The sequence below is a fragment of the Nerophis lumbriciformis genome, linkage group LG39 (genome assembly GCF_033978685.3).
Source record: "Nerophis lumbriciformis linkage group LG39, RoL_Nlum_v2.1, whole genome shotgun sequence".
Taxonomy (NCBI): Eukaryota; Metazoa; Chordata; class Actinopteri; order Syngnathiformes; family Syngnathidae; genus Nerophis; species Nerophis lumbriciformis.
This window is the reverse complement of record NC_084586.2, coordinates 21265048-21292500: the sequence shown is the minus strand read 5'-3', so window position 1 is coordinate 21292500 and position 27453 is coordinate 21265048. Positions and strand designations below refer to the sequence as shown.

Sequence of the window (27453 nt, the reverse complement as noted above, 5' to 3'; positions counted from 1 at the left end):
TTTACGGAAGGTTTTTTGTAGAGAATAAATGATGAAAAAAACACTTAATTGAACGGTTTAAAAGAGGAGAAAACAAGAAAAAATGTAAAATAAAATTTTGAAACATATTTTATCTTTATCATTCAAAATTCAACCGACAAAAAGAAGAGAAAAACTAGCTTATTTGAATCTTTTTGAAAAAATTAAAAAAAGAATTTATGGAACATCATTAGTACTTTTTCCTGATTAAGATAAATTTTAGAATTTTGATGACATGTTTTAAATTGGTTAAAATCCAATCTGCACTTTGTTAGAATATTTAACAAATTGGACCAAGCTATATTTCTAACAAAGACAAATCAGTATTTCTTCTAGATTTTCCAGAACAAAAATTTTAAAAGAAATTCAAAATACTTTGAAATAAGATTTAAATTTGATTCTACAGATTTTCTAGATTTGCCAGAATATTTTTTTTTGAATTTTAATCATAGTAAGTTTGAAGAAATGTTTCACAAATATTCTTCGTCGAAAAAACAGAAGCTAAAATATGTATTATTCTTTACAATAAAAAATAAATAAATGTACTTGAACATTGATTTAAATTGTCAGGAAAGAAGAGGAAGAAATTTAAAAGGTAAAAAGGTATATTTGTTTAAAAATCCTAAAATCATTTTTAAGGTTGTATTTTTTCTCTAAAATTGTATTTCTAAAAGTAATAAGAAGCAAAGTAAAAAAATCAATGAATTTATTTAAACAAGTGAAGACCCATCCATCCATCCATTTTCTACCGCTTATTCCAAGTGAAGACCAAGTCTTTAAAATATTTTCTTGGATTTTCAAATTCTATTTGAGTTTTGTCTCTTTTAGAATTAAAAATGTCGAGCAAAGCGAGACCAGCTTGCTAGTAAATAAATACAATTTAAAAAATAGAGGCAGCTCACTGGTAAGTGCTGCTCTTTGAGCTATTTTTAGAACAGGCCAGCGGGCGACTGATCTGGTCCTTACGGGCTACCTGGTGACCGCGGGCACCGCGTTGGTGACCCCTGCCCTAGTATATACAATAATATAAATATTTCATTTAGGATTATTTCATATCTTCATTTAAATAAAAACATATTTGTATCTTTTTTAGATACAGTCAATAAATAATGTGAACATGTATCATAACATGGAAATCTAAGAGAACGTGTTGTGGATGATTGTGGACTGGGAATTTTTTTAATTTAATTTTTTACACATTTTTATAAAAATAAAATAAAAAATAAAGTTTTTCCGACGTATTACATTTTAGACGATTTCTCTTCTTAGTTATTATTTCTCCGGCTGTAGAAAAGAGCCGCTCACAGGGCACAGAGGAGGCGTCAGTGCGACACAGTTGGCGTATCGGTCACGTGACCAACACAGCTCATGATCGGTCACGTGACTTTCTAAAACCGACACAGGGTTTCGCTCTATGAGCTCGACACATGCGCCGATGCATCGGTGTTGCCGGACCCATCACTATTTAGCACCTAGCAATGCTATAGTGTCACAATACATCCGTTTAGCTTCTAATACTTATTGTTCATCCTCTTTGTGTTCGGGCTCAAAAATATAAGGTTCTGGATCATCATTTTCACCGTGTAATCATTGTCTCTCACAAAGTCTGATTGATTAGCATTGTTGTTGATGGGGAAGAGATCTGTGGTTCCTCCTCTACGTCACGGATCACATGCTCATTATCTCTCAAAATGGCTGAGGAATCTCTGTGAGATTGATACTACTTTTTATCATATCTATTTATCTATAAACTTTGGAAGTCTTTAGGTGTCATAAATGGGATATACAGGTAAAAGCCAGTAAATTAGAATATTTTGAAAAACTTGATTTATTTCAGTAATTGCATTCAAAAGGTGTAACTTGTACATTATATTTATTCATTGCACACAGACTGATGCATTCAAATGTTTATTTCATTTAATTTTGATGATTTGAAGTGGCAACAAATGAAAATCCAAAATTCCGTGTGTCACAAAATTAGAATATTGTGTAAGGGTTAAATTTTGAAGACACCTGGTGCCACAAACTAATCAGCTGATTAACTCAAAACACCTGCAAAGGGCTTTAAATGGTCTCTCAGTCCAGTTCTGAAGCCTACACAAACATGGGGAAGACTTCAGATTTGACAGCTGTCCAAAAGGCAACCATCGACACATTGCACAAGGAGGGAAAGACACAAAAGGTTATTGCTGAAGAGGCTGGCTGTTCTCAGAGCTCTGTGTCCAAACACATTAATGGAGAGGCAAAGGGAAGGAAAAACTGTGGTCAGAAAAAGTGTATACTTACAGGGATCACCGCGCCCTGGTCAAGATTGTGAAAAAAAACCCATTCAAAAATGTGGGGGAGATTCAGAAGGAGTGGACAGCTGCTGGAGTCAGTGCTTCAAGATCTACCACCAAGAGACGCTTGAAAGACATGGGTTTCAACTGCCGCATACCTCGTGTCAAGCCACTGTTGACCAAGAAACAGCGCGAAAAGCGTCTCACCTGGGCTAAGGAAAAAAAGAGCTGGACTGCTGCTGAGTGGTCCAAAGTCATGTTTTCTGACGAAAGCAAATTTTGCATTTCCTTTGGAAATCGAGGTCCCAGAGTCTGGAGGAAGACAGGAGAGGCACAGGATCCACGTTTCCTGAAGTCTAGTGTAAAGTTTCCACCATCAGTGATGGTTTGGGGTGCCATGTCATCTGCTGGTGTCGGTCCACTCTGTTTCCTGAGATCCAGGGTCAACGCAGCCGTCTACCAGCAAGTTTTAGAGCACTTCATGCTTCCTGCTGCTGACCTGCTCTATGGAGATGGAGATTTCAAGTTCCAACAGGACTTGGCGCCTGCACACAGCGCAAAATCTACCCGTGCCTGGTTTACGGACCATGGTATTTCTGTTCTAAATTGGCCCGCCAACTCCCCTGACCTTAGCCCCATAGAAAATCTGTGGGGTATTGTGAAAAGGAAGATGCAGAATGCCAGACCCAAAAACGCAGAAGAGTTGAAGGCCACTATCAGAGCAACCTGGGCTCTCATAACACCTGAGCAGTGCCAGAAACTCATCGACTCCATGCCACGCCGCATTAACGCAGTAATTGAGGCAAAAGGAGCTCCAACCAAGTATTGAGTATTGTACATGCTCATATTTTTCATTTTCATACTTTTCAGTTGGCCAACATTTCTAAAAATCCCTTTTTTGTATTAGCCTTAAGTAATATTCTAATTTTGTGACACACGGAATTTTGGATTTTCATTTGTTGCCACTTCAAATCATCAAAATTAAATGAAATAAACATTTGAATGCATCAGTCTGTGTGCAATGAATAAATATAATGTACAAGTTACACCTTTTGAAATAAATCAAGTTTTTCAAAATATTCTAATTTACTGGCTTTTACCTGTATATGATAATAGCTTCAATGTAGAGGGAACTTGTTTTTCCACTCTACCACTACTTTAAACCATAAGGTTGTCTTGAAAGAAAGGAGCATAAAAGAATAGAATCATGGCGACTGACCTGAATGCCTTGGATTCTCTCGGTCACCACGTAGGCGTGGTGCATGGCGACCAGGGGCACCTTCACGCCGGCCATGTCCCCCAGTTTGGTGGCCCACACGCCTGCACGGGGACAAATGGAATGGACATCAATGCAATTGAAGCTAACAAAAAGGGCAAATTGAGGCGATTCTTAGACATCCATCCATCCATCCATCCATTTTCTACCGCTTGTCCCGTTCGGGGTCGCTGGAGCCTATCTCAGCTGCATACGGGCGGAAGGCGGGGTACACCCTGGACAAGTCGCCACCTCATCACAGGGCCAACACAGATAGACAACATTCACACACTAGGGACCATTTAGTGTTGCCAATCAACCTATCCCCAGGTGCATGTCTTTGGAGGTGGGAGGGGCCTATCCCCAGGTGCATGTCCTTGGAGGTGGGAGGGGCCTATCCCCAGGTGCATGTCTTTGGAGGTGGGAGGAAGCCGGAGTAGAACCCACGCAGTCACGGGGGGAACATGCAAACTCCACACAGAAAGATCCCAAGCGCAGGATTGAACCCAGGACCTTCGTATTGTGATGCAGACGCACTAACCCCTCTTCCACCAGACGTGATGCCATAAATATTTGACATTCCGCCACAGAAAAGCAGTGAAGAACCAAATCAACTACACTCTTAGAAATAAGGGTTCTAAAAGGGTTCTTCTACAAGGGCTGAGGTTCTAACTGGAACCATTTGCTTCTGAAAAACCCTTTCCTGAAGAAAGGGTTTTTCAAGGGTTCTTGGTAACGCTAATGGTTCCAGTAAGAACCATTTTGATCCAGAGAACCCTTTTATACCCCTTTTCTGAATAATTGGTTTTAAAAGGGTTCTCACTAACACTAAGGGTTCCAGTAAGAACTATTTTGATCCAGAGAACCGTTTTTGGAAGAAAGAGTTCTTCAGGGATTGTTGAAAGCATGGGTAAGATCCTGTGTCACCAGGGACATACTTCCTGATAACATTTGCCAATAATGGTGCCTATCTTTAAATAAATGTTTTTCTCATTCAAATGTTTTGAATGTTTGTTCAATGTCAACATGATAAATGACCACAATATAATATGAACTAAACTGATCTGTAGAATACAATATGGTTCTTTATAGAACCCTCAAAAGACAAGACGGTTATCGGTGAAAACCTTTGAAAAGGGATGTTTTTAGAACCCCCTGTGTCGGATCTAGATGAAACCCTTGAAACATGAAAGAATTCTTTGTGGAACTCCCTGTGTGAGTTCTAGATGAAACCCTTGAAACATGAAAGGGTTCTTGGTGGAACTCCCTGCACAGGTTCTAGATGAAACCCTTGAAATACGAAAGGGTTCTTAGTGGAACTCCCTGTGTGGGTTCTAGATGAAACCCTTGAAATACGAAAGGGTTCTTAGTGGAACTCCCTGCGTGGGTTCTAGATGAAAGTCTTGAAATACAAAAGGGTTCTTAGTGGAACTCCCTGTGTGGGTTCTAGATGAAACCCTTGAAACATGAAAGAGTTCTTTGTGGAACTCCCTGTGTGAGTTCTAGATGAAACCCTTGAAACATGAAAGGGTTCTTAGTGGAACTCCCTGCGTAGGTTCTAGATGAAACCCTTGACAAACGAAAGGGTTCTTAGTGGAACTCCCTGTGTGGGTTCTAGATGAAACCCTTGAAATACGAAAGGGTTCTTAGTGGAACTCCCTGCGTGGGTTCTAGATGAAAGTCTTGAAATACAAAAGGGTTCTTAGTGGAACTCCCTATGTGGGTTCTAGATGAAACCCTTGAAACATGAAAGAGTTCTTTGTGGAACTCCCTGTGTGAGTTCTAGATGAAACCCTTGAAACATGAAAGGGTTCTTAGTGGAACTCCCTGCATAGGTTCTAGATGAAACCCTTGAAATACGAAAGGGTTCTTAGTGGAACTCCCTGCGTGGGTTCTAGATGAAAGTCTTGAAATACAAAAGGGTTCTTAGTGGAACTCCCTGTGTGGGTTCTAGATGAAACCCTTGAAACATGAAAGAGTTCTTTGTGGAACTCCCTGTGTGAGTTCTAGATGAAACCCTTGAAACATGAAAGGGTTCTTAGTGGAACTCCCTGCGTAGGTTCTAGATGAAACCCTTGACAAACGAAAGGGTTCTTAGTGGAACTCCCTGTGTGGGTTCTAGATGAAACCCTTGAAATACGAAAGGGTTCTTAGTGGAACTCCCTGCGTGGGTTCTAGATGAAAGTCTTGAAATACAAAAGGGTTCTTAGTGGAACTCCCTATGTGGGTTCTAGATGAAACCCTTGAAACATGAAAGAGTTCTTTGTGGAACTCCCTGTGTGAGTTCTAGATGAAACCCTTGAAACATGAAAGGGTTCTTAGTGGAACTCCCTGCATAGGTTCTAGATGAAACCCTTGACAAACGAAAGGGTTCTTAGTGGAACTCCCTGTGTGGGTTCTAGATGAAACCCTTGAAATACGAAAGGGTTCTTAGTGGAACTCCCTGCGTGGGTTCTAGATGAAAGTCTTGAAATACAAAAGGGTTCTTAGTGGAACTCCCTGTGTGGGTTCTAGATGAAACCCTTGAAATACGAAAAGGTTCTTAGTGGAACTCCCTGCGTGGGTTCTAGATGAAACCCTTGAAATACGAAAGGGTTCTTAGTGGAACTCTCTGCGTGGGTTCTTTGTAGAACCTCTCATGGGGGGTTCTGGGTGGAACCTTACACACACAGTTCTAGGTAGAACCCTCCAAAAGGGTTCCAGGTGGAACCTTTATAAAAAGGTTCTACCTGGAGCCAAAAAGGGTTCTCCTATGAGGACGAGCCGAAGAACCATATATGGTTCTACTTAGCACTTTTATTTCTAAGAGTGTAGCAGGAAACATATCCAATGTCTTCTAATTGGTGGGAACGTGTTGAATAATGTTGCTTTTTCTGGCCCAGCTACTACATCATTTACCTGAGCACTCACCTGTGGCCATTCGGGTCACACTTTCACAATGTCAAATAGCTTTTTCATGTGAGGAACACATCCATTAGGGGGCGACAGAGGGTGGCACTTTTTTTTTTAATGCAGCTATATTTCAGGCAAAAACTTTTATTATTATTAGTTCCTACACTACAAAAAGTGGAAATCCAAGCAAAAATGAATATCTGAAGTTTTGTTATTAGCTGAAAATAACTTTCTATTTTTATTTTCATTTTTTTGTTAACTTTCTACTTTTGACCACTGGATGTCTGGAAGAGTACCAATATTGGATTTGTGGAACTTAAAAATGGGATAGATAATATGCAAACCCAACAACACAATTCAGAGTTACATAAATTCATCTATGATGCTAAATTTTAAAAAATCCCGATGACACAAAAAGTCATTTGGATTAAAAAAAAGAGTTATTTTCACTTCTTGTGGTGTGGAAACGGATCATTGGCGTTTTTGTGTATACCGTATTTTCCGCACTATTAGCCACACCTAAAAACCACAAATTTACTCAAAAGCTGACAGTGCGGCTTATAACCCGGTGCGCTTTATATATGGATTAATATTAAGATTCATTTTCATAAAGTTTAGGTCTCGCAACTACGGTAAACAGCCGCCATCTTTTTTCCCCATAGAAGAGGAAGCGCTTCTTCTTCTACTGTAAGCAACCACCCGCCCCCGTAGAAGAAAAAGAAGCGCGCGGATATTACGTTTCATTTCCTTTGTGTGTTTACATCTGTAAAGACAACAAAATGGCTCCTACTAAGCGACAGGTTTCCGGTTCATGAAAAGACGCAATCTCTCCATCCGCACATGGACTACTATTTCACAGCAACTGCCTAAAGACTTTCAAGAAAAGCTGGCTACTTTCCGTGCATATTGTAAAAACAAGATAGCTGAAAAAAAGATCCGGCCAGAGAACATTATAAACATGGACGAGGTTCCACTGACTTTTGATATTCCTGTGAACCGCACTGTGGATACAACGGGAGCACGTACGGTGAATATTCGCACCACAGGGAATGAGAAGTCATCCTTCACTGTGGTTCTAGCTTGCCATGCTAATGGCCAGAAACTTCCACCCATGGTGATATTCAAAAGGAAGACCTTGTCAAAAGAGACCTTTCCAGCCGGCGTCATCATAAAAGCTAACTCGAAGGGATGGATGGATGAAGAAAAGATGAGCGAGTGGTTAAGGGAAGTTTACGCGAAGAGGCCGGGTGGCTTTTTTCACGCAGCTCCGTCCATGTTGATATACGACTCCATGCGCGCCCACATCACAGATGGTGTCAAAAAACAAGTGAAGCACACAAATACAACACTCGCCGTCATTCCGGGTGGATTAACCAAAGAACTCCAACCGCTCGATATTGGTGTCAACAAGGCATGTAAAGCATGACTGCGAACGGCGTGGGAACAATGGATGACCGAAGGCGAACACACATTCACTAAGACAGGGAGACAGCGCCGGACGACATACGCCAACATCTGCCAGTGGATCGTTATTATTCATGCGTTCGTTACGTCTCGTCTCGACTATTGTAACGTATTATTTTCGGGGCTCCCTATGTCTAGCATTAAAAAATTACAGTTGGTACAAAATGCGGCTGCTAGACTTTTGACAAGAACAAGAAAGTTTGATCATATTACGCCTATACTGTATATACCTTTATATACATATATACATATATATATATATACCTATACTGGCTCACCTGCACTGGCTTCCTGTGCACTTAAGATGTGACTTTAAGGTTTTACTACTTACGTATAAAATACTACACGGTCTAGCTCCGTCCTATCTTGTCGATTGCATTGTACCATATGTCCCGGCAAGAAATCTGCGTTCAAAGAACTCCGGCTTATTAGTGATTCCCAGAGCCCAAAAAAAGTCTGCGGGCTATAGAGCGTTTTCTTTTCGGGCTCCAGTACTATGGAATGCCCTCCCGGTAACAATTAGAGATGCTACCTCAGTAGAAGCATTTAAGTCCCATCTTAAAACTCATTTGTATACTCTAGCCTTTAAATAGCCCCCCTGTTAGACCAGTTGATCTGCCGTTTCTTTTCTTTTCTCCTCTGCTCCCCTTTTCCTTGAGGGGGGGGGGCACAGGTCCGGTGGCCATGGATGAAGTGCTGGCTGTCCAGAGTCGGGACCCGGGGTGGACCGCTCGCCTGTGCATCGGCAGGGAACATCTCTGCGCTGTTGACCCGTCTCCGCTCGGGATGGTGTCCTGCTGGCCCCACTATGGACTGGACTCTTACTATTATGTTGGATCCACTATGGACTGGACTCTCACAATATTATGTCAGACCCACTCGACATCCATTGCTTTCGGTCTCCCCTAGAGGGGGGGGGTTACCCACATATGCGGTCCTCTCCAAGGTTTCTCATAGTCATTCACATCGACGTCCCACTGGGGTGAGTTTTTCCTTGCCCGTATGTGGGCTTTGTACCGAGGATGTCGTTGTGGCTTGTGCAGCCCTTTGAGACACTTGTGATTTAGGGCTATATAAATAAAGATTGATTGATTGATTGATCGTAAATGCCTGGGCGGATATTTCGGTCTCAACTGTGGTCCGAGCTTTCCGGAAGGCAGGATTCACGGAACTGCTGGAAAAACAACAGCGACACTGACTCTGATGACTTCGACGAGACGGAGCCGGCCATTTTGGATCTCGTATTCGCCCAACTTTTTAATTCGGACACCGTAGGAGAAGAATTCGAGGGATTTATGAGTGAAGAATAACTTCAGAAAGTGAGTGTTATGTTTATTTTGTGTGTTGTGACATTAACGTTCGAGCAACATTAAGTTATTGATGTTGCTCTGCACTATTTTGAATTTTACTATGTTTGTGATTGCACATTTGCACATTACCGTACATTTTGGGAGTGAACAGAGTTGTTAGAACGCTGGTTTTTAATATATTATTAAAGTTTGACTGACCTATCTGACTGTTTTTTTGACATTCCTTTAGCGCAGTTAGATGTGGCTTATAACACGGGGCGGCTTATAGGTGGACAAAGTTTTGAAATATGCCGTTCATTGAAGGCGCGGCTTATAACACGGGGCGCCTTATGGTGCGGAAAATACGGTAATATCGCTGACGAGGGATGGCTACCAATTTTCTGTATTTCCATGTGTGTTAATAAATAATCTTTGTTTTTTATTGCAGCATTTAAAAATGAGTGCTCCAGTTGTCTTCTTCTCACATGTCTGAGTCTCATTTGCAAGTATGACACTAAGTTGCAATCGCAGTAACAAGTCCAAGACTAAACATTCTTTAGTTGCAGACTATCAACTAGAATATTTTATGAAATAACTGACACTTTATTTCTATCTGCTGTGAATCATTTATTTTGGTAGAAATATCACAGACTATATTACAATACCTGATCGTAATGTAAGACCATTTTAGTACCGTATTTTCCGCACCATAAGCCGCCCTGGGTTATAAGCCGCGCCTTCAATGAACGGCATATTTCAAAACTTTGTCCACCTATAAGCCGCCCCGTGTTATAAGCCGCATCTAACTGCGCTAAAGGAATGTCAAAAAAACAGTCAGATAGGTCAGTCAAACTTTAATAATATATTAAAAACCAGCGTGATGTGGGCGCGCATGGAGTCGTATATCAACATGGACGGAGCTGCGTGAAAAAAGCCACCCGGCCTCTTCGCGTAAACTTCCCTTAACCACTCGCTCATCTTTTCTTCATCCATCCATCCCTTCGAGTTAGCTTTTATGATGACGCCGGCTGGAAAGGTCTCTTTTGGCAAGGTCTTCCTTTTGAATATCACCATGGGTGGAAGTTTCTGGCCATTAGCATGGCAAGCTAGAACCACAGTGAAGGATGACTTCTCATTCCCTGTGGTGCGAATATTCACCGTACGTGCTCCCGTTGTATCCACAGTGCGGTTCACAGGAATATCAAAAGTCAGTGGAACCTCGTCCATGTTGATAATGTTCTCTGGCCGGATCTTTTTTTCAGCTATCTTGTTTTTACAATATGCACGGAAAGTAGCCAGCTTTTCTTGAAAGTCTTTAGGCAGTTGCTGTGAAATAGTAGTCCGTGTGCGGATGGAGAGATTGCGTCTTTTCATGAACCGGAAACCTGTCGCTTAGTAGGAGCCATTTTGTGGTCTTTACAGATGTAAACACACAAAGGAAATGAAACGTAATATCCGCGCGCTTCTTCTTCTTCTACGCGGGCGGGTGGTTGCTTACAGTAGAAGAAGAAGCGCTTCCTGTTCTATGGGGGCGGGTGCTTACCTTGGCGGTTGCTTGCGTAGAAGAAGAAGCACTTCCTCTTCTACGGGGAAAAAAGATGGCGGCTGTTTACCGTAGTTGCGAGACCGAAACTTTATGAAAATGAATCTTAATATTAATCCATATATAAAGCGCACCGGGTTATAAGCCGCACTGTCAGCTTTTGAGTAAATTTGTGGTTTTTAGGTGCGGCTAATAGTGCGGAAAATACGGTAGTTAGACCGGTTATGAGGCATAGCGCTTATTTCTTATTTGACACTGAATTTTCGGTGTTTGAATTTTGTGAACTGCGATTTTTTTTTTTTTTTTTTTACATCAAATTTTCACTTATGGTTTCATTGAAAACAAATTCGGGAGAAAAACGTTATTTTTTGTCAAATGTAGTGTTTTGAAATGCAGCGTGTAGAAAGAAAAGAGAGAAATGAAGCTCCGTAATGAATGAGTTAGATGCAGACTGGAGTGACTGTGACATGTATGGGAATAGAAATGACAAGACGTACCTGCACAGTTGACCACACAGGGGGTCTCTATGGTGCCGTGCGGGGTCTCCACTGCTTTGACCCTCTTCACCCCCATGTGGTCCGCCCGCACTTGAATGCCAGTCACAGGGCAGTTCTCTATCACCTGGCTCACACAGGTACACACATCAGGTACACACATCAGGTACACACATCAATTACACACATCAGGTACACACATCAATTACACACATCAATTGCACACATCAGGTACACACATCAGGTACACACATGAATTACACACATCAGGTACACAAATCAATTACAATTAGTTGTGTGTCCGTTCCCGTGCAAAGATGGTTTTCAAATTGGACACACTTGTCCTTGTGTAAAACATGTTTAACCAACTTGGTAGTATATATATATATATATATATATATATATATATATATATATATATATATATATATATATATATATATATATACACACACACACACACACACAGGTAAAAGCCAGTAAATTAGAATATTTTGAAAAACTTGATTTATTTCAGTAATTGCATTCAAAAGGTGTAACTTGTACATTATATTTATTCATTGCACACAGACTGATGCATTCAAATGTTTATTTCATTTAATTTTGATGATTTGAAGTGGCAACAAATGAAAATCCAAAATTCCGTGTGTCACAAAATGAGAATATTACTTAAGGCTAATACAAAAAAGGGATTTTTAGAAATGTTGGCCAACTGAAAAGTATGAAAATGAAAAATATGAGCATGTACAATACTCAATACTTGGTTGGAGCTCCTTTTGCCTCAATTACTGCGTTAATGCGGCGTGGCATGGAGTCGATGAGTTTCTGGCACTGCTCAGGTGTTATGAGAGCCCAGGTTGCTCTGATAGTGGCCTTCAACTCTTCTGCGTTTTTGGGTCTGGCAGTCTGCATCTTCCTTTTCACAATACCCCACAGATTTTCTATGGGGCTAAGGTCAGGGGAGTTGGCGGGCCAATTTAGAACAGAAATACCATGGTCCGTAAACCAGGCACGGGTAGATTTTGCGCTGTGTGCAGGCGCCAAGTCCTGTTGGAACTTGAAATCTCCATCTCCATAGAGCAGGTCAGCAGCAGGAAGCATGAAGTGCTCTAAAACTTGCTGGTAGACGGCTGCGTTGACCCTGGATCTCAGGAAACAGAGTGGACCGACACCAGCAGATGACATGGCACCCCAAACCATCACTGATGGTGGAAACTTTACACTAGACTTCAGGCAACGTGGATCCTGTGCCTCTCCTGTCTTCCTCCAGACTCTGGGACCTCGATTTCCAAAGGAAATGCAAAATTTGCATGGTTGGGTGATGGTTTGGGGTGCCATGTCATCTGCTGGTGTCGGTCCACTCTGTTTCCTGAGATCCAGGGTCAACGCAGCCGTCTACCAGCAAGTTTTAGAGCACTTCATGCTTCCTGCTGCTGACCTGCTCTATGGAGATGGAGATTTCAAGTTCCAACAGGACTTGGCGCCTGCACACAGCGCAAAATCTACCCGTGCCTGGTTTACGGACCATGGTATTTCTGTTCTAAATTGGCCCGCCAACTCCCCTGACCTTAGCCCCATAGAAAATCTGCGGGGTATTGTGAAAAGGAAGATGCAGAATGCCAGACCCAAAAACGCAGAAGAGTTGAAGGCCACTATCAGAGCAACCTGGGCTCTCATAACACCTGAGCAGTGCCAGAAACTCATCGACTCCATGCCACGCCGCATTAACGCAGTAATTGAGGCAAAAGGAGCTCCAACCAAGTATTGAGTATTGTACATGCTCATATTTTTCATTTTCATACTTTTCAGTTGGCCAACATTTCTAAAAAATCCCTTTTTTGTATTAGCCTTAAGTAATATTCTAATTTTGTGACACACGGAATTTTGGATTTTCATTTGTTGCCACTTCAAATCATCAAAATTAAATGAAATAAACATTTGAATGCATCAGTCTGTGTGCAATGAATAAATATAATGTACAAGTTACACCTTTTGAATCCAATTACTGAAATAAATCAAGTTTTTCAAAATATTCTAATTTACTGGCTTTTACCTGTATATATATATATATATATATATATATATATATATATATATATATATATATATATATATATATATATATATATATATATATATATAATAGTCATATTTTTGGTTTATTTAATAGTTAAAACAAATGTACATTATTGCAATCAGTTGATAAAACATTGTCCTTTACAATTATAAAAGCTTTTTACTCTGCTTGCATGTCAGCAGACTGGGGTAGATCCTGCTGAAATCCTATGTATTGAATGAATAGACAATCCTTTTGAATCGAAAAAATATCCTTTTTGAATTGAGAATCGCGTTGAATCGAAAAAAAATCGATTTTGAAACGAATCGTGACCCCAAGAATCGATATTGAATCGAATCGTGGGACACCCAAAGATCCGCAGCCCTAATGTACATACTAGAGATGCGCGGTTTGCGGGCACAACCGCGGAGTCCGCGGATTACCCGCGGATCGGGCGGATGAAATTTAAAAAAATTCGATTTTATCCGCGGGTCGGGTCGGGTCGGGCGTTTGAAATAAAAAAAATTTAAATAGATTCAGGCGGGTGGCAGTTAAACCAATTGGGAAATATATATACATAGTTAAATGTTGTTACCCACATACGAAAAACGAGCAGGCACCTGCAGCATATGCCACAACAGAAGAAAAAAAAAAAAAGAGATGGACACTTTTACGGAGCGGAGAAGGCCCCCGACGCCTCGCCGGGGTCCGGGACCGAGGCCCCTTCCCCCGAGAGGGCCCCACCGGGAGCCGTAGCTGAGGCGATCCGCGAGAAGGGCCCGACGCACGTCCAGGGTCACCACCGCGCCCACCGCACCGACACCCTGCCTCGTCCGCCTTCGCCGCGGCCGGCGTCACGCGCAGCAGGTAAGCAGCTTACCTGCCCGCCACCCCCGTGGCCGGGGGCTCGTAACAGGGGTCACTCCGCGCGCTCCGCCCGCGCAGCTTACCTGCCCGCCACCCCTGTTGCCGGGGGCGCGTAACAGGGGTCACTCCGCGCGCAGTGCGCTCACGAAAGGGGTGGGGCTCACCCTGGTTGATATAGACAGCAGCTAGGACGGTGGCCATGGAAGTCGGAACCCGCTAAGGAGTGTGTAACAACCCACCTGCCGAATCAACTAGCCCTGAAAATGGATGGCGCTGGAGCGTTGGGCCCATACCCGGCCGTCGCCGGCAGCGAGACGCGCTTGGAGGTGCGCTCAGCGCGGCTCCCATATGATTGCGCACTGGTGTGCGTCTGGGTCGTGACAGCGTGGCACGCGAATGTCTGTGCTGCATTGGATCAGTCTCCTTTCTTTAATAGGCAAAAGCTTTATAACCTCACTAATGCCTTGCATCGTCTATATTAGATATATAACAACGGGCGGGTGCGGGCGGATGGCGGGCGGATGCGGTTCTGATCAAATGTTAGATCGGGTGGATTGCGGATGGTTGACGATTTTCTGATGCGGTTGCGGATGAAATAATTGCCTATCCGCGCATCTCTAGTACATACATACATACAGTATTTTTTTTTTTCTTTCGCCATATCTGCAATTTCAAAGCAAAAAGTTTTTGTTGGTGCTAAAAATGTGTTTTGTTTTGACTTCCAACTTTACAAGTTTTTTTCTGGTAAAAATAGGAAGTTTCCACCAAGCACAAACGGCCATTTTTTTTCTCTCCCAACAGTCCAAATGTAGTCTCATGACAACTCAAACGTGTTTTCTCCTGAAAAGACATTTTGTTTTGACAGGTACAAATAGGAGACGATACAAAGTGTGTTTTTAAAGCTTTGTAGATATCAATGTATGGCCTATGGTAGACTGACCGTGGCCCCCCTTGCAGAAGCTGCTCTGCTCAGGGTGGTGCAGGTGCCCGCCGGGTCCATGGTGCCATCTTTGGGCACGTAGAGGGTCCCGTAGAGGTCATCCACGTTCATGAGAGGGTAGAGGTCCTTGGTCTGGGCGGGTGACAGCACGTGGGACTGGATGCCGTAGACTTTGCCCAGCTAGGAGAGGGAAGAGTTTATTTTATGTAGACTTCAACAACAACATGGAAGAAGAGCCTCTAGTGACACCTAACCAGTCCCAGACAAGAGGACTTCAGACCCTGGCACGTACCCATTCCTGGGATTAAAGGCCTCACCTTTTCTCCTCCAAACATATTACTGGGTATTGTGGCCAAACAGCTCCATTTTTGTTTCATCTGACATCACATGGACAAAGATAAGACCTTCTGGAGGAAAGTTCTGTGGTCAGATGAAACAAAAATGAAGCCGCAATACCCAGCAATATGTTTGGAGGAGAAAAGGTGAGGCCTTTAATCCCAGGAACACCATCCCTACCGTCAAGCATGGTGGTGGTAGTATTATGCTGCTGGGCCTGTTTTGCTGCCAATGGAACTGCTGCTTTAAATGGGACAATGAAAAAGGAGGATTAGCTCCAAATTGTTCAGGACAAGCTAAAATCATCAGCCCGGAGGTTGGGTCTTGGGCACAGTTGGGTGTTCCAACAGGACAATGACCTCAAAAGTGGCAAAGGAATGGCTAAATCAGGCTAGAATGAAGGTTTTAGAATGGCCTTCCCAAAGTCCTGACTTAAAGGTGTGGACAATGCTGAAGAAACAAGTCCATCCATCCATCCATCTTCTTCCGCTTATCCGAAGTCGGGTCGCGGGGGCAGCAGCTTAAGCAGGGAAGCCCAGACTTCCCTCTCCCCAGCCACTTCGTCCAGCTCCTCCCGGGGGATCCCGAGGCGTTCCCAGGCCAGCCGGGAGAGATAGTCTTCCCAGCGTGTCCTGGGTCTTCCCCGTGGCCTCCTACCGGTCGGACGTGCCCGAAACACCTTCCTAGGGAGGCGTTCGGGTGGCATTCTGACCAGATGCCCGAACCACCTCATCTGGCTCCTCTCGATGTGGAGGAGCAGCGGCTTTACTTTGAGCTCCCCCCGGATGACAGAGCTTCTCACCCTATCTCTAAGGGAGAGCCCCGCCACTCGGCGGAGGAAACTCATTTCGGCCGCTTGTACCCGTGATCTTGTCCTTTCGGTCATGACCCAAAGCTCATGACCATAGGTGAGGATGGGAACGTAGATCGACCGGTAAATCGAGAGCTTTGCCTTCCGGCTCAGCTCCTTCTTCACCACAACGGATCGATACAGCGTCCGCATTACTGAAGATGCCGCACCGATCCGCCTGTCGATCTCACGATCCACTCTTCCCCCACTCGTGAACAAGACTCCGAGGTACTTGAACTCCTCCACTTGGGGCAAGATCTCCTCCCCAACCCGGAGATGGCACTCCACCCTTTTCCGGGAGAGAACCATGGACTCGGACTTGGAGGTGCTGATTCCCATCCCAGTCGCTTCACACTCGGCTGCGAACCGATCCAGCGAGAGCTGAAGATCTTGGCCAGAAGAAGCCATCAGGACCACATCATCTGCAAATAGCAGAGACCTAATCCTGCAGCCACCAAACCAGATCCCCTCAACGCCCTGACTGCGCCTAGAAATTCTGTCCATAAAGGTTATGAACAGAATCGGTGACAAAGGGCAGCCTTGGCGGAGTCCAACCCTCACTGGAAACGTGTCCGACTTACTGCCGGCAATGTGGACCAAGCTCTGGCACTGATTATATAGGGAGCGAACTGCCACAATAAGACAGTCCGATACCCCATACTCTCTGAGCACTCCCCACAGGACTTCCCGGGGTACACGGTCGAATGCCTTCTCCAAGTCCACAAAGCACATGTAGACTGGTTGGGCAAACTCCCATGCACCCTCAAGGACCCTGCCGAGAGTATAGAGCTGGTCCACAGTTCCACGACCAGGACGAAAACCACACTGTTCCTCCTGAATCCGAGGTTCGACTATCCGGCGTAGCCTCCTCTCCAGTACACCTGAATAGACCTTACCGGGAAGGCTGAGGAGTGTGATCCCACGATAGTTGGAACACACCCTCCGGTTCCCCTTCTTAAAGAGAGGAACCACCACCCCGGTCTGCCAATCCAGAGGTACCGCCCCCGATGTCCACGCGATGTTGCAGAGTCTTGTCAACCAGGACAGCCCCACAACATCCAGAGCCTTAAGGAACTCCGGGCGGATCTCATCCACCCCCGGGGCCTTGCCACCGAGGAGCTTTTTAACTACCTCGGCAACCTCAGCCCCAGAAATAGGAGAGCCCACCACAGACTCCCCAGGCACTGCTTCCTCATAGGAAGACGTGCTGGTAGGATTGAGGAGGTCTTCGAAGTATTCTCTCCACCGATCCACAACATCCGCAGTCGAGGTCAGCAGAGCACCATCCGCACCATACACGGTGTTGACACTGCACTGCTTCCCCTTCCTGAGGCGGCGGATGGTGGTCCAGAATTGCTTCGAAGAAAGAAGAAACAAGTCGATTTCAGAAAAGCAACACATTTAGCTGAACTGCAGCAATTTAGTGGTCAAGTGGTCAAGCAGAAGCTTGTGGATGGCTACCAAAAGCGCCTTATTGCAGGTCAACTTGCCAAGGGACATGTAAGCAAATATTAACATTGCTGTATGTATACTTTTCACCCTCACATTTTCAGTAGAGCCATAATAAATTCATAAAAGAAGCAAACTTCATGAATGTTTTTTGTGAGCAACAAGTACCGTATTTCCTTGAATTAGCGCACTGGCGGTAATTAATTTAAAACCTCTTCTCACTCCGGCGCTTACCAAAGGCATGCGGTAAATGTAGGCATGCGCTTATACAGTGGGGCAAAAAAGTATTTAGTCAGCCACCAAAAGTTCTCCCACTTGAAATGATGACAGAGGTCTGTAATTTTCATCATAGGTACACTTCAACTGTGAGAGACAGAATTTGAAAAAATCCAGGAATTCACATTGTAGGATTTTTAAAGAATTTATTTGTAAATTATGGTGGAAAATAAGTATTTGGTCAATAACAAAAATTCAACTCAATACTTTGTAATATAACCTTTGTTGGCAATAACAGAGGTCAAACGATTACTATAGGTCTTTACCAGGTTTGCACACACAGTAGCTGGTATTTTGGCCCATTCCTCCATGCAGATCTTCTCGAGAGCAGTGATGTTTTGGGGCTGTCGCCGAGCAACACGGACTTTCAACTCCCTCCACAGATTTTCTATGGGGTTGAGGTCTGGAGACTGGCTAGGCCACTCCAGGACTTTCAAATGCTTCTTACGGAGCCACTCCTTCGTTGCCCGGGCGGTGTGTTTGGGATCATTGTCATGCTGGAAGACCCAGCCACGTTTCATCTTCAAAGCTCTCACTGATGGAAGGAGGTTTTGGCTCAAAATCTCACGATACATGGCCCCATTCATTCTTTCCTTAACACGGATCAGTCGGCCTGTCCCCTTAGCAGAAAAACAGCCCCAAAGCATGATGTTTCCACCCCCATGCTTCACAGTAGGTATGGTGTTCTTGGGATGCAACTCAGTATTCTTTTTCCTCCAAACACGACGAGTTGAGTTTATACCAAAAAGTTATATTTTGGTTTCATCTGACCACATGACATTCTCCCAATCCTCTGCTGTATCATCCACTTCAGACGGGCCTGGACATGCACTGGCTTAAGCAGGGGGACACGTCTGGCACTGCAGGATTTGATTCCCTGTCGGCGTAGTGTGTTACTGATGGTAACCTTTGTTACTTTGGTCCCAGCTCTCTGCATGTCATTCACCAGGTCCCCCCGTGTGGTTCTGGGATTTTTGCTCACCGTTCTCATGATCATTTTGAACCCACGGGATGAGATCTTGCGTGGAGCCCCAGATCAAGGGAGATTATCAGTGGTCTTGTATGTCTTCCATTTTCTGATAATTGCTCCCACAGTTGATTTTTTCACACCAAGCTGCTTGCCTATTGTAGATTCACTCTTCACAGTCTGGTGCAGGTCTACAATTCCTTTCCTGGTGTCCTTTGACAGCTCTTTGGTCTTGGCCATAGTGGAGTTTGGAGTCTGACTGTTTGAGGCTGTGGACAGGTGTCTTTTATACAGATAACCAGTTCAAACAGGTGCCATTAATACAGGTAACAAGTGGAGGACAGAAGAGCTTCTTAAAGAAGAAGTTACAGGTCTGTGAGAGCCAGAGATCTTCCTTGTTTGAAGTGACCAAATACTTATTTTCCACCATAATTTACAATTAAATTCTTTAAAATTCCTACAATGTGAATTCCTGGATTTTTATTTCACATTCTGTCTCTCACAGTTGAAGTGTACCTATGATGACAATTACAGACCTTTGTCATCATTTTAAGTGGGAGAACTTGCACAATCGGTGGCTGACTAAATACTTTTTTGCCCCACTGTAAATTTGAGTGTGATGTAAGGATAATCATGACATCGCTGAATGCCGCAATAGAATTTAAAGCACAATGGGAGTTCTTTTTGTTTGGGTCTGAAAAGGCAATTATAACGTGACACTCTTTATTTTTACAAGGGGTCAGTCAACAATTACGTACGCATTTTTCTCCAGGATTTTGACCCCAACCCCCGTACGCAAAATTTACTATACAAATGATGCTACTTAATTGTGCGCATTTCCCCCCCAGGACTTTGACCCCCAACCCCACCCCCCTTTGCATACGTAATTGTTGAATGTCTCCCAAGTACCTGCGTGATAACACAGCGGTACAATGTATACAGGTAAAAGCCAGTAAATTAGAATATTTTGAAAAACTTGATTTATTTCAGTAATTGCATTCAAAAGGTGTAACTTGTACATTATATTTATTCATTGCACACAGACTGATGCATTCAAATGTTTATTTCATTTAATTTTGATGATTTGAAGTGGCAACAAATGAAAATCCAAAATTCCGTGTGTCACAAAATTAGAATATTGTGTAAGGGTTACATTTTGAAGACACCTGGTGCCACAAACTAATCAGCTGATTAACTCAAAACACCTGCAAAGGGCTTTAAATGGTCTCTCAGTCCAGTTCTGAAGCCTACACAAACATGGGGAAGACTTCAGATTTGACAGCTGTCCAAAAGGCAACCATCGACACATTGCACAAGGAGGGAAAGACACAAAAGGTTATTGCTGAAGAGGCTGGCTGTTCTCTGAGCTCTGTGTCCAAACACATTAATGGAGAGGCAAAGGGAAGGAAAAACTGTGGTCAGAAAAAGTGTACAAGCGATAGGGATCACCGCGCCCTGGTCAAGATTGTGGAAAAAAAAAAACATTCAAAAATGTGGGGGAGATTCAGAAGGAGTGGACAGCTGCTGGAGTCAGTGCTTCAAGATCCACCACCAAGAGACGCTTGAAAGACATGGGTTTCAACTGCCGCATACCTCGTGTCAAGCCACTGTTGACCAAGAAACAGCGCGAAAAGCGTCTCACCTGGGCTAAGGAAAAAAAGAGCTGGACTGCTGCTGAGTGGTCCAAAGTCATGTTTTCTGACGAAAGCAAATTTTGCATTTCCTTTGGAAATCCAGGTCCCAGAGTCTGGAGGAAGACAGGAGAGGCACAGGATCCACGTTGCCTGAAGTCTAGTGTAAAGTTTCCACCATCAGTGATGGTTTGGGGTGCCATGTCATCTGCTGGTGTCGGTCCACTCTGTTTCCTGAGATCCAGGGTCAACGCAGCCGTCTACCAGCAAGTTTTAGAGCACTTCATGCTTCCTGCTGCTGACCTGCTCTATGGAGATGGAGATTTCAAGTTCCAACAGGACTTGGCGCCTGCACACAGCGCAAAATCTACCCGTGCCTGGTTTACGGACCATGGTATTTCTGTTCTAAATTGGCCCCCCAACTCCCCTGACCTTAGCCCCATAGAAAATCTGTGGGGTATTGTGAAAAGGAAGATGCAGAATGCCAGACCCAAAAACGCAGAAGAGTTGAAGGCCACTATCAGAGCAACCTGGGCTCTCATAACACCTGAGCAGTGCCAGAAACTCATCGACTCCATGCCACGCCGCATTAACGCAGTAATTGAGGCAAAAGGAGCTCCAACCAAGTATTGAGTATTGTACATGCTCATATTTTTCATTTTCATACTTTTCAGTTGGCCAACATTTCTAAAAATCCCTTTTTTGTATTAGCCTTAAGTAATATTCAAATTTTGTGACACACGGAATTTTGGATTTTCATTTGTTGCCACTTCAAATCATCAAAATTAAATGAAATAAACATTTGAATGCATCAGTCTGTGTGCAATGAATAAATATAATGTACAAGTTACACCTTTTGAATGCAATTACTGAAATAAATCAAGTTTTTCAAAATATTCTAATTTACTGGCTTTTACCTGTATGTATGCTAGATGTCTCCTGCTTATTTGCTCCCATGCTTTTCCCGGTCTCCGTATCAGCCCCCATATCCCCATTTAGCTGCCCTGGATATGCCTGTACATTATTCTTGAATGTGTGGACCTCCCAGAATCAGCATGTCCATCGCCACCCACGAGGACCTCTCAAAGTGTCAAAAACGAGGCTCGCCTGGAAAACGGGAGTATTTTATTTTGAAAGTAAACCGGATGCTTATGAATGACTTCCTGTCCAACACTACCAGATGATTGCTACGAACATTTGCAATACCGCGAACTGCCGGGTATCGCTAAAAACGTAGTAGGTACGTGATTTATCTGGAGGTAATTCTAGGCATGCGTTAATTATTTTGCGAAACGAGTTTGACCCTGCATGCGCATACTTTATACCCGGCGGCAATTCAAGGAAATACGGTATGTGCTCCAATCACTTTATCACAAAAAAATAAGACTTGTAGAAATGATTGGAAACTCAAGACAGCCATGACATGATGTTCTTTACAAGGTGGTAACGGGGGTGTATATTGTAGCGTCCCGGAAGAGTTAGTGCTGCAAAGGGGTTCTGGGTATTTGTTCTGTTGTGTTTATGTTGTGGTTACGGTGCGGATGTTCTCCCGAAATGTGTTTGTCATTCTTGTTTGGTGTGGGTTCACAGTGTGGCGTATATTCGTAACAGTGTTAAAGTTGTTTATACGGCCACCCTCAGTGTGACCTGTATGGCTGTTGACCAAGTATGGCTTGCATTCACTTATGTGCAGAGGTGGGTAGAGTAGCCAGAAATTGTACTCAAGTAAGAGTACTGTTACTTTAGAGATTTATTACTCAAGTAAAAGTAAGGAGTAGTCACCCAAATATTTACTTGAGTAAAAGTAAAAAGTATGTTGTGAAAAAACTACTCAAGTACTGAGTAACATATACACACACGTGTATATATATATATATATATATGTCTTAATAAGGTTATCCAAAAAATAGTGCTCGATACCGTAGTAGAGCGCAATATATGTATGTGTGGGAGAAAAAAAAAATCACAAGACTATTTCATCTCTACAGGCCTGTTTCATGAGGGGGGGTACCCTCAATCATCAGGAGATTTTAATGGGAGCATTCACATACCATGGTTTATATAGGGCACAGAGTGGGTGGGTACAGGCTGGTGTAGGGGCGTGGTGATTGGCTCATGTGTTACCTAGGAGGTGTTTCCGTCTGTGGCGGCCTGCTGTTACAATTTCGCTGCGCTTGTTGAGGGATGACAGGTCTGGACGGTAAATAATAAACAGTTTCTCTTTCAAGCATAGGTTGCATCTTTTATTACCACTATTGTAAGGTGTGCTGGATGCAAGAATTTGCCATACTTACAATAGTGGTAATAAAAGATGCAACCTATGCTTGAAAGAGTAACTGTTTATTATATACCGTCCAGACCTGTCATCCCTCAACAAGCGCAGCGAAATTGTAACAGCATGCCGCCACAGACGGAAACACCTCCTAGGTAACACATGAGCCAATCACCACGCCCCTACGCCAGCCTGTACCCACCCACTCTGTGCCCTATATAAACCATGGTATGTGAATGCTCCCATTAAAATCTCCTGATGATTGAGGGTACCCCCCCCCCTCATGAAACAGGCCTGTAGAGATGAAATAGTCTTGTGATTTTTTTTCCCCACACATACATATATATATATATATATATATATATATATATATATATATATATATATATACACATACACAAACACATATATATATATATATATATACACACATATATATATACATACATTGATATATACAGTATATAATTTATATTTATTTATTTTGCTGTTTTTGTTTACATGTTAAAGGTGTTTTAATGAATATACATGCATGTTTAACACATATAGATTCCTTTCTTTCATGAAGACAAGAATATAAGTTGGTGTATTACCTGATTCTGATGACTTGCATTGATTGTAATCAGACAGTAGTGATGATAACGTCCACGTTTTCAAATGGAGGAGAAAAAAAGTTCCTCCTTTCTGTCTAATACCACATGAAAGTGGTTGGTTTTTTGCCATCTTATTTGTCCAGCTTCCATATTCGTTTTTATACACTTTACAAGAAATACATTGGCGGCAAACTCCGTCGCTTGCTAGCTTGTTTGTGCTGGCTTTCGGAGACTCTTATTTTGAAAGCGCAGGCGCGATGGAGCGGCACTTTTATTGTGAAGACAGGAACTGTGCAGTCAGTCTTTAGGCTTTTGACGGGATGTACGGTTGAAATAAAAAAGGGTCTTTTTTCCTTCACACGTTTGATTGATTGATTGGAACTTTTATTAGTAGATTGCACAGTACAGTACATATTCCGTACAATTGACCACTAAATGGTAACACCCGAATACGTTTTTCAACTTGTTTAAGTCAGGTCATGTGACCACCTGGCTCTGTTTGATTGGTCCAACGTCACCAGTGACTGCATCTGATTGGTGGAACGGAGTGAACGTCACCAGTGACTGTATTTGTTGAAACGCAGGCACTTTGAAGGTCTGTCTGACAGACCAAAACAAACAAAGCGTGCATTAACAGATCGATAAAAATTAGTAGCGAGTAGCGAGCTGAATGTAGATAAAAGTAGCGGAGTAAAAGTAGCGTTTCTTCTCTATAAATATACTCAAGTAAAAGTAAAAGTATGTTGCATTAAAACTACTCTTAGAAGTACAATTTATCCCAAATGTTACTCAAGTAGATGTAACGGAGTAAATGTAGCGCGTTACTACCCACCTCTGCTTATGTGTGTGTAAAAGCTGCATATGTTATGTGACTGTGTCGGCATGCTGTTTGTATGGAGGAAAAGCGGTCGTGACGATAGTTTGTGGAGGACGCTAAAGGCAGTGCCTTTAGGTGGAAATCGGGAGAATGGTTGCCCCGGGAGATTTTCGGGAGGGGCACTGAAATTCGGAAGTCTCCTGGGATAATCGGGAGGGTTGGCAAGCAGAGGTGGGTAGTAACGCGCTACATTTACTCCGTTACATCTACTTGAGTAACTTTTGGGATAAATTGTACTTCTAAGAGTAGTTTTAATGCAACATACTTTTACTTAAGTATATTTATAGAGAAGGAACGCTACTTTTACTCCGCTACTTCTATCTACATTCAGCTCGCTACTCGCTACTCATTTTTATCGATCCGTTAATGCACGCTTTGTTTGTTTTGGTCTGTCAGACAGACCTTCAAAGTGCCTGCCTTACTGGTGACGTTCACTTCGTTCCACCAATCAGATGCAGTCACTGGTGACGTTGGACCAATCAAACAGAGCCAGGCGGTCACATGACCTGACTTAAACAAGTTGAAAAACTTATTGGGGTGTTACCATTTAGTGGTCAATTGTACGGAATATGTACTGTACTGTGCAATCTACTAATAAAAGTTCCAATCAATCAAAAGTGTGAAGGAAAAAAGATACTTTTTTATTTCAACCGTTCATCCCGTCAAAAGCCTAAAGACTGACTGCACAGTTCCTGTCTTCACAATAAAAGTGCCGCTCCATCGCGCCTGCGCTTTCAAAACAAGAGTCTCCGAAAGCCAGCACAAACAAGCTACGGAGTTTGCCGCCAATGTATTTCTTGTAAAGTGTATAAAAACGAATATGGAAGCTGGACAAATAAGATGCCAAAAACCCACCACTTTCATGTGGTATTAGACAGAAAGGAGGAACTTTTCTTCTCCTCCATTTGAAAACGTGGACGTTATCATCACTACTGTCTGATTACAATCAATGCAAGTCATCAGAATCAGGTAATACACCAACTTATATTCTTGTCTTCATGAAAGAAAGGAATCTATATGTTAAACATGCTTGTATATTCATTAAAACACCTTTAACATGTAAACAAAAACAGCAAAATAAATAAATATAAATTATATACTGTATATATCAATGTATATACGTATTTTCCGCACCATAAGGCGCCCTGGGTTATAAGCCGCGCCTTCAATGAACGGCATATTTCAAAACTTTGTCCACCTATAAGCCGCCCCGTGTTATAAGCCGCATCTAACTGCGCTAAAGGAATGTCAAAAAAACAGTCAGATAGGTCAGTCAAACTTTAATAATATATTAAAAACCAGCGTGATGTGGGCGCGCATGGAGTCGTATATCAACATGGACGAAGCTGCGTGAAAAAAGCCACCCGGCCTCTTCGCGTAAACTTCCCTTAACCACTCGCTCATCTTTTCTTCATCCATCCATCCCTTCGAGTTAGCTTTTATGATGACGCCGGCTGGAAAGGTCTCTTTTGGCAAGGTCTTCCTTTTGAATATCACCATGGGTGGAAGTTTCTGGCCATTAGCATGGCAAGCTAGAACCACAGTGAAGGATGACTTCTCATTCCCTGTGGTGCGAATATTCACCGTACGTGCTCCCGTTGTATCCACAGTGCGGTTCACAGGAATATCAAAAGTCAGTGGAACCTCGTCCATGTTGATAATGTTCTCTGGCCGGAACTTTTTTTCAGCTATCTTGTTTTTACAACCTGTCGCTTAGTAGGAGCCATTTTGTGGTCTTTACAGATGTAAACACACAAAGGAAATGAAACGTAATATCCGCGCGCTTTTTCTTCTTCTACGCGGGCGGGTGGTTGCTTACAGTAGAAGAAGAAGCGCTTCCTGTTCTATGGGGGCGGGTGCTTACCTTGGCGGTTGCTTGCGTAGAAGAAGAAGCACTTCCTCTTCTACGGGGAAAAAAGATGGCGGCTGTTTACCGTAGTTGCGAGACCAAAACTTTATGAAAATTAATATTAATATTAACCCATATATAAGGCGCACCGGATTATAAGGCGCACTGTCAGCTTTTGAGAAAATTTGTGGTTTTTAGGTGCGCCTTATGGCCCTGTGATGAGGTGGCGACTTGTCCAGGGTGTACCCCGCCTTCCGCCCGATTGTAGCTGAGATAGGCTCCAGCGCCCCCCGCGACCCCAAAGGGAATAAGCGGTAGAAAATGGATGGATGGATGGGAGGTGCGCCTTATAGTGCGGAAAATACGGTATATATATATATATATATATATATGATATGATATATGATACGAGTGTGTATGTTACTCATCAGTTACTCAGTACTTGAGTAGTTTTTTCACAACATACTTTTTACTTTTACTCAAGTAAATATTTGGGTGACTACTCCTTACTTTTACTTGAGTAATAAATCTCTAAAGTAACAGTACTCTTACTTGAGTACAATTTCTGGCTACTCTACCCACCTCTGCTTATTTGTATTTGTAAAGAGTGAATGAGACATGTAGGAAGGTTGACTAGCGCTGCTCTTTACCGACATGAGGCGCTTGTACTCGTCCAGCCTCTGCTTGTTGGAGGCGATGAACAGTCCTCCGTTCTGGATCCAGCCCGTGTGGAGGCCCGTCTCCTCCTCCAGGTCTTGGCTCACCACCTTCCTGGTGTGGGCCAGGAGCTCCACCTCTACGTCGCTGGGGCGCAGCTGCCATAGGAGGCCTGCAAGAGAGCAGCTCACACATGATAGAACATTCCCTCTCTGTGCTGTGTTAGCTCCTTATCATGGAAACACTTAGCATACTTGCAACAATTAGCTCTAATGCTAGCATAAAGCGTTAGCATGCTAACATAGAAAAAGTCAGTGTCCTAAGATGGCACCTAGGACAGTATTCAGATCCAGGATTTTTGGTTTCAAAAGAATAAAATGAGCTAAAATACGCAAAAGCCACGATTTTTAGGTTTAAATGAATGAAATTTGCAAAGTGCTAGCATAACTCGTTAGCATGCTAATGGTAGCCTGGTAATATAGAAAAAAAAGTTAGCATACTTCAAAGATGGCATTATGGGGCCTTTATTTTTAGGTTGAAACAAATAACATTTACAAAAATGCTAGCATAACACGTTAGCATGATGATGGCAAAAATAG

The 27453-nt window shown here is 43.0% G+C and overlaps 1 protein-coding gene across 1 annotated transcript in view; it reads right to left on the bottom strand.

Moving 5' to 3' along the window:
- Nucleotides 1-27453, bottom strand: part of sardh (sarcosine dehydrogenase) — a 149750-nt gene that overhangs the window by 100266 nt on the left and 22031 nt on the right. Inside the window, exons 4-7 of the mRNA XM_061931931.2 lie at nucleotides 26848-27026; nucleotides 15098-15277; nucleotides 11238-11361; nucleotides 3517-3617 (exon numbers count right to left, since the gene is read on the bottom strand). Of these exons, the coding sequence (XP_061787915.1) occupies nucleotides 3517-3617; nucleotides 11238-11361; nucleotides 15098-15277; nucleotides 26848-27026 (584 nt within the window). The remainder of the gene's footprint in view (nucleotides 1-3516; nucleotides 3618-11237; nucleotides 11362-15097; nucleotides 15278-26847; nucleotides 27027-27453) is intronic.